This window comes from Aricia agestis, chromosome 5 (assembly GCF_905147365.1).
Source record: "Aricia agestis chromosome 5, ilAriAges1.1, whole genome shotgun sequence".
Taxonomy (NCBI): domain Eukaryota; kingdom Metazoa; phylum Arthropoda; class Insecta; order Lepidoptera; family Lycaenidae; genus Aricia; species Aricia agestis.
Genome location: NC_056410.1, coordinates 11,605,627 through 11,615,626, shown reverse-complemented (window position 1 = coordinate 11,615,626; position 10,000 = coordinate 11,605,627). Strand labels below are relative to the sequence as shown.

The 10,000-nt window shown below is 34.5% G+C and overlaps 2 protein-coding genes across 2 annotated transcripts; one reads left to right on the top strand and one right to left on the bottom strand.

Moving 5' to 3' along the window:
• Positions 1–791: 791 nt before the first annotated feature.
• On the top strand, positions 792–5,622 carry LOC121727222 (molybdenum cofactor sulfurase). Its single transcript, XM_042114927.1, has 6 exons — positions 792–1,122; positions 1,332–2,154; positions 2,431–2,719; positions 3,026–3,647; positions 3,909–4,339; positions 5,353–5,622. Exons 1-6 carry the CDS (start codon positions 1,050–1,052, stop codon positions 5,542–5,544), a joined length of 2,430 nt encoding a protein of 809 aa, XP_041970861.1. The 5' UTR covers positions 792–1,049; the 3' UTR covers positions 5,545–5,622.
• Positions 5,623–8,019: 2,397 nt separating this feature from the next.
• LOC121726916 (migration and invasion enhancer 1) lies at positions 8,020–9,726 on the bottom strand. Its single transcript, XM_042114562.1, has 3 exons — positions 9,452–9,726; positions 9,041–9,138; positions 8,020–8,260 (listed from the first exon to the last, which is right to left on the bottom strand). The coding sequence occupies exons 1-3, from the start codon at positions 9,496–9,498 to the stop codon at positions 8,097–8,099; spliced, it is 309 nt and encodes a 102-aa protein (XP_041970496.1). The 5' UTR covers positions 9,499–9,726; the 3' UTR covers positions 8,020–8,096.
• Positions 9,727–10,000: the final 274 nt, after the last annotated feature.

The following is a 10,000-nucleotide window of genomic DNA, read 5'->3' as shown; positions in this document are numbered from 1 at the left end:
ATTACGTCCATACTATTTTCCGGTTTAAATCTCTTCCGAACAATTTTCAAATTCCAAATTGCAGACATTGACAAATTTGACAGATAAGTGAAACAAAACATACGAAAACCCGTTTACATGAAAGAGACAGTTCTATTTTTAAACGTCGAATCGTATCGCTGTCTCTTTCTTCGCCCGAGCTATGACGAAAATTCGATTTTTCCAGATTGTTTGAAAAAATAATTGAAAATGTAAATAATCGAGGTATTTATTGCAATTAAGATATGTGGTAAGAGATTCCATGTGTTTTGTTTACTTTCGAGTCATAATTGATACATTTTCGAAACACGCACGACGTCATTTTCAATTTATTTAGGTAAGACAAGACGTTCGTGACTGCGCTCGATGCAGACTAAATAACAGACGGCTCAATTGGGCCGTACCTATTTGAATCTTCTTTGTAACATAAGTATCTGCTTTGAGTTTTTCATCATTGGGTCTACCACTTTACTAAAACAACTGACTTGACTCGTTGACTTTACTGACTACTTTTTTACTTTTACTAGACTTTCGACTTGACGATCATCTGGAAAAACTACTTTTTTTGTACACATTTCACGAAAAAAAATTTTTCCCGCCATATTTTACTTGACTGGCCTGGCCATGCTTTAAATTAAAGCCGAGCGCCATATTATAAAAAAAATGATTTTGAGAAACGTCAAGTTGACATTGATTTGTTTACGTGACAGTTTTTAAATTTCAAAATCCAAAATTACCTATTATTTTCCTTTCCTTTTCAATTTATAAAGGTGTTATCTTCATCGAATATGAATATAATGTTTGCAATTTCATATCAAATGTATTTAGGTTTACACCCTACAGAAACATTTCATTTGATGTTATTTAGTTCCAGTTTGGTAATTAGCAATAGCGATATTATGTTATCACACAGCATACCGAGGCCGATAGTCCATTACTCGGTACGTTGAACGCTACACTTACTGAAGTTACTGGTTAACAAAAAGGCCGTATGACGTCGAAGAAACACTAAAATATAGCTTCCATACAAAATGTCGATTCTTAGTCAAATAATTGATGATGCTAATATGAAGAATATTACAAAGGAGTTTAGCAGACTTGGAGGTAAATAAATTATAATTGTTGAACAAATATAATTGTTTGCATAAAAATATGTGGTGAAATGTTGTAGTAAAGTTGCATAACTTATATTGCTTACATATTATGTATATTTTAAGGTTAAGTTGTAAATATTGTAAGGTAAACAAACAGTACCCCAAAATACAATTATTATGTTATAATTTGATATGTACTTATTCCTTTTCTTTTTTTAGATAAATGTTACTTAGACAATGCAGGTGCAGCATTATATCCTGAAAGTCTTCTTAGAAAAATAAATGAAGATCTCCTGAATAGTGTCTATATGAATCCACATTCTGACAAATATACCAAAGACTGTGTGGATCAAATAAGATACTTAATATTGAACCACTTTAATACTGACTCAAGCAATTATAGTGTCATATTCACATCGGGGGCAACTCAGTCCATGAAACTTGTACTGGAGGCATTCCAGTTCCATAATGAAACTAATAACAAAGGTTGTGGTTCCTTTGTTTACCTTAGAGATAATCACACATCTGCCATTGGGCTGAGAGAAATAGCCAAAATGAGAGATGTAGATGTCCTGCATGTTTCAAAAGATGAGTTTTTGGATTCTTTGATAACAAGTGAACAAATGGAAAATAATTGGGAGGAACAACAAAATCATTCCGGCAATACATTGTTTGTGTATCCCGCTCAAAGCAACTTCAACGGCTTCAAGTATCCTATAAACTGCATTGATAAAATAAAAAATGGCTGCCTAAATACACAAATGAAAAAACATTTATGTGATGTTGACTGTAACTGGTATATCATGCTGGATGTGGCCTCCTATGTTGGGACCAGCAAATTGGACTTATCTGTGACTAGACCAGATTTTATTTGCATGTCATTTTACAAAATCTTTGGCTACCCTACTGGTCTTGGGGCCCTTCTAGTAAAGAACAGCAGTGCAAATTTACTGAGCCAAAAAAAGTATTTTGGTGGAGGTACCGTAGATATTGTTCTTAGCACAGAAGATTTTCATATCAAAAGGCAGACACTACATGAAAGGTACAATATTTTGTTATATTAAATAATATTTTTGCTATTCATTCAAATTGTTTACATAACCTATCATAGCCCATTCTTTGCACACAATATGTGATTGAAGCTGTTATTATATCTTATCAGACAAACAAGATTTAACATTCATATTGTTTGCATTTACAAAATATTTTTTTCTGTTAATTTTAATTGTTAGACCAAACAAAAGAGAGTCATAAGTCATGACTCTCTTCTGTTTACAGTATTATTACAATTATTCATATAAAAATATTTTTTTTTCAGATTTGAAGATGGCACAATACCATTCTTGTCAGTGATATTATTAAAGCACTGTTTTGATACTATTTATAATTTAATACCTAAATCAAATAACATTATGGATGTTATATCATATCATACATTTTATTTAGCAAAAGATTTATATGAGCAATTGTTACATCTGAAACATGTTAATGGCTCTAAAGCAATAATGTTTTACATGGATTCAGACTTCACTGATATTCACAAACAGGGAGGCATTGTTACTTTTAACATAATGAGAGAAGATGGTTCCTACATTGGATATGCTGAGGTATTTATTAATAAACCTTATTCCTTATAAATACCTTTTCACCCATAAACCACAAAACTAAATTTGTTTTATTGTTTCATGATACTTCAAATCGTAAGAAAAATTAATCCTTTGATCATGGATTCCTGGAAATCTATTGTTTTAATGGTCGAATTCGACCGCTTGGGAGTTGAAGCATTAATGGTTCCTGTTCCTGTGTAAACAATTTTCTGAGCAAATAGTTGTGGGCAACATTTAGTAAAATATAAATTTCTTAAGTATAGAGTTCCTGTATTGATACTTCAAATATAACTAATTATTTTCCAGTTTCAACACATGGCAGAGCTGTTTAATATCCACATAAGAACAGGTTGTTTTTGTAATGCTGGCACTTGTCAAAGGCATTTGAAACTAAGCAACAAAGAACTTAAGGAGTTGTACAAGTCGGGCCACAAGTGTGGTGATGAGATAGATTTAGTTAAGGGTCAGCCTACAGGAGCAATTCGAGTTTCCTTTGGTTACTATAACACCTTTGAAGATGTGGACAAAGTGGTTGCTATGATTACTAATTGCTTTGTCAAAACAAAGCCCGTTACACCTAAGCGACAATTGATTAGCATTGAAGGAAACTTAAAATTACCTACAGGGAAGCTGTTAAAAACTTCAAATATTAATATTATGATTGACAAAACAGTAGATTCAGTACCAAGATATGATGAACAGGAATTTGAAATAACACTAATGGAAATTGCTATTTTTCCCATTAAATCATGTGGTGCTTTTAAACCTCAGTCCTGGAAAGTTGGCCATAAAGGCTTCGAATATGATAGAGAGTGGATGATCATCAGAGAAAATGGTGTTTGCTTGACACAAAAACAAAACACTTATATGTGTATGATTCTTCCAGACATAAACTTGGAAGAAAAATGTATGGTCTTGAATTTTAAAGGTATTTTTTCATACTATTAGCAAGATAATAGAAAACCAAACTTTCAATACTTTAGCTACTGAAAATATTAGTCAGAATTTAATATCACAAGCTGCATTTCTTTATGGTCTGATCTTACTGAAACGACGTGGCGATGCCACGATGCATAATCAGGCGCATCACGCTATTTCACATTTAAATTTTGAACTCTGCATCGCTAAATTGCGCCATGTTACGGTATGAGTGGCTCTTTGGTTAACATTGTAATTTATTATGTTTCAGGTATGACTTCCATTAAAATTCCACTTGATCCTTTGGCTTCAAAATACACAGAGTTGTCACTATGTCAGAGCAAAGTTTGCACAGATATTGTGAAAGGTTATGATTGCGGAGATGATGTCGCCAACTGGATATCTGAGGCTCTGGGTATATCGTTTTTGAGATTAATAAAACAATCAGACGACCACGAAAGGGTGCGCAAGAAAAATCTAGATGAAAAGCAGACTTTACTATCTCTAAGCAATCAAGCTCAGTTTCTACTTATAAATAGAGCTACTGTTAAATGGCTACAAGATAGAATTTCAGACCCGTCATTTGTTGACGATCTTCCATCTGTAACTGATAGATTTCGTGGTAACTTAGTAATAGACATGAAGAAGGAGCTGGTTGAGAGTGAATGGAAACTTGTTATAATTGATGGTCATGAATTTAAGGTAATAAAATATTTTTTAAAGTTATACGGGTTTAGTAGAAATAAGTGATAAAACTTAATAGGGTGTGTACTGTGTATGTATCCCTTATATGTATAGAGTTCAGTGTGTAAATAACAGCACTGAAAGAGCAAATATTTTTTTATGATTTGTATGGGCAAGTGCCCGAGTGTCATGAATTTCCCCATATAAAAGTTAAAAAAAAGTTGTTATTCCAGCGCTGCTACTTTTATAGTCAAATCAAATCAAATCAAATCATTTATTCACATAATGTAGTTTATAAAGGTGTTATCTTATGTCTAGTTTGTGCTTACATTATACCATTAAAATGGTGTGTGAAACTTAACATTTTAATAATAGTAATTAATTCAACGTTAACTCATTTACATGCTTTCAAGTCTAAATATATAAGAATAATTTAATCATAATAGAAATAACAATTTGTCAGGTAAAAATAATAAAGTATAGAGTCAATCAAATAATCTTAAAATAAAAAACAATAAATAACAATTCATAAGTAAAAGCAAATCATAAAAAAACAATTCATTAAATAAAATAATAATTATAATTATTAAAAAATAGTCATTGTGAGTATACATGTCAATTGATTAAAATTATTTAAGTACCTATAGATTTTGAATCATTCAACAATCTTTGATGAATGAACTCTATACATGAGACTCATACACACTCTAAAGTATTATCACTTAGTTTTGTAACACCTTGTATAGGGGTAACTATGTATATTCTATTCAGAAAGGAAGTTACAGTAAGAATTGGTTCTGGATTTTTTCTCTCTTACGACTTTATTGTGGTACCGAGCAATAGCCAAGACAAACAACAAGTAGATAATATTGGAACGAAATTGTACTGAGGCTGTGCGGTGTGCCGCTACAGTGTCTTGTCTTGCTTGCATAATAGCTCCTAATTAAAGTTTGATATTAAATACAAAACTTTATTCTAGTTTGATAGTTTCCTGCAACTTTAAAATATTGATAAGAATTATTATATTTCAGGTGGAAAATCAATGCTCTAGGTGTCAGATGGTGTGTATTGACCAAAAAACAGGGGAAAAAACTGTGGAGCCTCTAAGAACTATATCCAAAGAATTTGGAGCACTAAAATTTGGAATATATTTAAGTTTCATTGGGCACAAATCTAAAAATTGTGTTTTAAGAACTAAGTCCCAAGTAGTAGTAAAGATGTAACTTTTTACTTTTTTATAGCACCAGGTTTATATTGTAGGCACATATTATTAATAGAGATTATAAAACTAAATAACTAAGTTGACATGACTGCAATAGAACTGTAAACCAAACGCGCAGTCGAATTGCAGTTCAGTTGAGTTGTGTGAACTGCATACCGACTGCATCCAAACTGCACCATCCCACCCGCCCGCACGCTCCGTTCTCCCGCGCATGGAATCAGTACAAACAACGCGTGCGCTCACTCTAACCTTATTTTTGCTACTGATTCCATGCGCGGGAGAGCGGAGCGTGCGGGCGGGTGGGATGGTGCAGTTTGGATGCAGTCGGTATGCAGTTCACACGACTGCTCGCCAACTGCAACTGAACTGCAATCCGACTGCGCGTTTGGTTTGCAGTTCTATTGTGGTCGTGTCAACTGCATTCAAACTGAACTTGAACTGCAATTTGCAGTTGGATTGCAGTTGAGATGCAGTCCGTCTGTATAGGTAGTGAAGACTGAAATATGATCTTGATGTTACCTAATCTTTTTTTTCTTGTGCCTATTAACACTGCCGAATTTCCGCGCCGGAAGTTTGCCTTGATTCCGCCTGCAATGTATTTTAAATTACCGATGACACACCATGCCGAAATTCCGTCGCGGTACATATTGTATGCGTTTGACAATTGACATTGGTGACGTAATCGTGCTGAATTTCCGCCGCGGAACTTCCTGACTAAGAGCTGACGACCAAATAAGTCATGTAGCTTCAGCTGTATTAAAACTCGGTTAGCTACTTCCCTGAACAACCCTTTCTAATAATCTGGCAGGCCGTGGGCGGTGGGTGTGGGAGCAGTAGGGTGGGGGAAAAAATGTAGGTTCAGCTGTATTGAATCTCCGTTAACTACTTCCCTGAACAACGCTTTCTGATAATCGGCATGCTGGCAGGCCGTGGGTGGTGCGTGTTTTTTTTATGAAATAAGGGTGCAAAGGAGAAAACGGGTCACCTGATGGAAAGCAACTTCCGTCGCCCATGGACACTCGCAGCATCAGAAGAGCTGCAAGTGCGTTGCCGGCCTTTTAAGAGGGAATAGGGTAATAGGGGGGGGAGGGGATAGGGGAGGAGATTGGGCCTCCGGTAAACTCACTCACTCGGCGAAACACAGCGCAAGCGCTGTTTCACGCCGCTTTTCTGTGAGAACGTAGTATTTCTCCGGTCGAGCCGGCCCATTCCTACCGAAGCATGGCTCTCCCACGTATTAAACGTGTGGGAGTAGTGGGGTGGGAAAAAAAAAGAAAAAAAAGGTAGGTTCAGCTGTATTGAACTTCCGTTAGCTGCTCTACTTCCCTGAACAACCCTTTCTGATAATTAATCTGCGTGCTGGCAGGCCGTGGGCGGTGCGTGTGGGAGTAGTGGGGTGCGGAAAAATAAAGTAGGTTCAGCTGTATTGAAACTTCGTTAGCTACTTCCCTGAACAACCCTTTCTGATATAATTAATCTGCGTGCTAGTAGGCCGTGGGCGGTGCGTGTGGGAGTAGTGGGGTGGGGAAAAAAAAGAAAAAAATGTAGGTTCAGCTGTATTGAAACTCCGTTAGCTACTTCCCTGAACAACCCTTTCTGATAAACTGCGTGCTGGCAGGCCGTGGGCGGTGGGTGTGGGTGTAGTGTTTGCGATGATAATTTGTAATTTTTTCATATGGATAATAATAGGATAATAATGAATAATCGGGTACCTACTGGTATGGACTATAGACCAAAAGTAGACAAAAATTGTGTTTTTTGTATGGGAGCCCCCCTTAAATGTTTACTTTATTTTAATTTTATTATTTATTTATAAAATACAAATATAATTAAGGATTTTGTGAAAATTTTAAGTGCCTAGCTGTTACCATTATTGATTACGAGCAAAAAAGGCAAAAAAAATCACGTTCCTTGTATGGGAGCGCCCCTTACATATTAATTTTATTTTGTTTTTAGTATTTGTTGGTATAGCGGCAACAGATATACGCAATCTGTGAAAATTTCAGAAGTCTATCTATAGCGGTATTTGAGATACAGCCTGGAGTCATACAGACAGACAGTCAGACGGATAAACGAAAAAAATTAAAGTTGCAGAACCTGCATTTTTTTTTTCTTTTTTTTTCCCCACCCCACCACTTCCACACCCACCGCCCACGGCCTGCCAGCACGCAGATTATCAGAAAGGATTATTCAGGGAAGTAGCTAACGGAGTTTTAATACAGCTGAAGCCACATGACCTTTTATTCATCATAGTGTGTTTAGACACAAAGCAGTTAGCATGTTCGTTATTTTAGAAGTATTGTGCAGTAGGTTTTAACTCTAATGTAACATGATCTGTTCGAATTTACCTCTTTATTAAAATTACTACTAGAATAATAGTGAAATGAGAGCCTATTAGTTTTCTGTTATTTTTAATATTTACAATTTATGAGAAATTATTTATACTTTTCATACTTTTATTATTGTTGGTTTTCTGTTATTTTTAATATTTACAATTTATGAGAAATTATTTATACTTTTCACACTTTTATTATTGTTTTAACTAAATAAATGTTATGATATTACACAGTTGATTGGCTGCTGTCCTTTGATTTGTCTTGGTTCTGCTCCTTGTGTTACATCATTTACTACATCTGCTACTTCTTCATAATCAGGTAGTGCCATTGTTTGCAATTTGGAATAAACTAATTTATCATTCACTTTTACTTCAAATGAACCTGAAATTAATAAAATAAGTATTATATTAAATTTTTTAACTTCTCATTCTGCTAGTGTTAGACATTTTGAATTACTAATTTGAAGGTATGTATGGCACGCAGCCATTGATGTGTCAATGTATTTACTGTTTATCTTTTTTAGGGTTCCATACCCAAAGGGCAAAAACGGGACCCTATTTACTAAGACTTTGTTGTCTGTCCGTCTGTCACCAGGCTGTAACTCAAGAATGGTAATAGCTACAGATTTGAAATTTTCACAGATTGTGTATATCCATTGCCGCTATAAAAACAAATACTAAAATCAAAATAAAATGAATGTTTAAGGGGGGCTCCCATACAACAAACATGATTTTTTGGCCTTTTTGCTCTGTATCAATAATAGCAACAGGTAGGTACTTGAATTTTTCATACAATCCTTCGTTTTATGTTCACATTTATGTTTAATAATAATATTAATATAAAATAAAAATTAAGAGGGGCTCCCATACAAAAAGTACAAATAAGCCCTAATTTTTTCTATAATGGGGTGGAACCCTTCGTTATTCGAGTCCGACTCGCACTTAGCCGATTTTTACAGAAGATCTCAGGGCTTGTCTTTTTATATCTTTTGAATTTTGAGTTTGTTTAGTAAACATTATAAAAATATATACATAGCTATATTTGTACACAGACTAAGAGCAAAGGTTCATTGCTCTGTTGTGTCAAAATGGAAAAGAATGTTGTTGCTGTTGCTCTGAACAGAAATCATATTTGACAAAATTTCAGCAACATTGAAAGTACCTTGTCTTCCACGCTTACAAGTGACATTGGCATCTGGACTTGTCTTCTTTATTACTCCTGCAAGATCTAAGCAATGGCCTCCATAGTCACAAGCTCCACTAAAATACAGTCACAATTTAACAGATTCTCAAAATAAAGTTGTGAAACTATTTACATAGGTAGGTAATTGAGTGCTTGGTTTTTTAATTTTATAATCACTTTTCATAAATGGCTATTTGCATTTATCAGTGCTAAGCATGTGGTGCTAAAGACAAATCAAATATTTTTACTATCCACAAACATTATGAAAATACGCTAAATGAAAGAGCCAAGAGGTGTGATAAAATTGGCCTGGTTAATCGCTTGGTGAAGCTGTTGCTACTTACTAACACAATTTTGAATAAGTAATGGAACTATTAACTATGTACTTACCAGTATTCTACATCAATCTTAACATTATTTAGATTAGGTGACTGCATTTTAAAGACTTTTGCTTTTCGTGTATAATTAATTAATTATATAACGAAGTCTAGCAATAAGCTAGGAACATACATCGATCTATATCATCTAATGAAGTTATAGATCGATTAATTATTTTTCAGTCACTTGTATTAAATGCTTAAAAAAGGTAGCATTTCCATACTGAACTAGTATATTTCTAACTGCATTTCATTTATGTAATTTTAAACGAAATAAATAATTTTAGCCTCAGGAGGTGAAGTGTGAGGTTATTTTCTAGTGTTTATAAACAAGTCATTGTCAAATGTCAAATATTTTTTTCTTTTTATAGCGCTCGTCTTTTTAACCATGGCCAGTACCTATTGAGTAAAATATGCCAACTCTGTTGCCAATGTGGTGATTTAAGGGATAGAGCTTTACATTCCGTTTGATTATTCCTCCAAAAAAGCTTCTCTCCGGAAGCAGGAGTCTGGTCTCCGGCCAAAGCTATTGAAAGGAATCTCCGCAAGTCAACCCTACAAT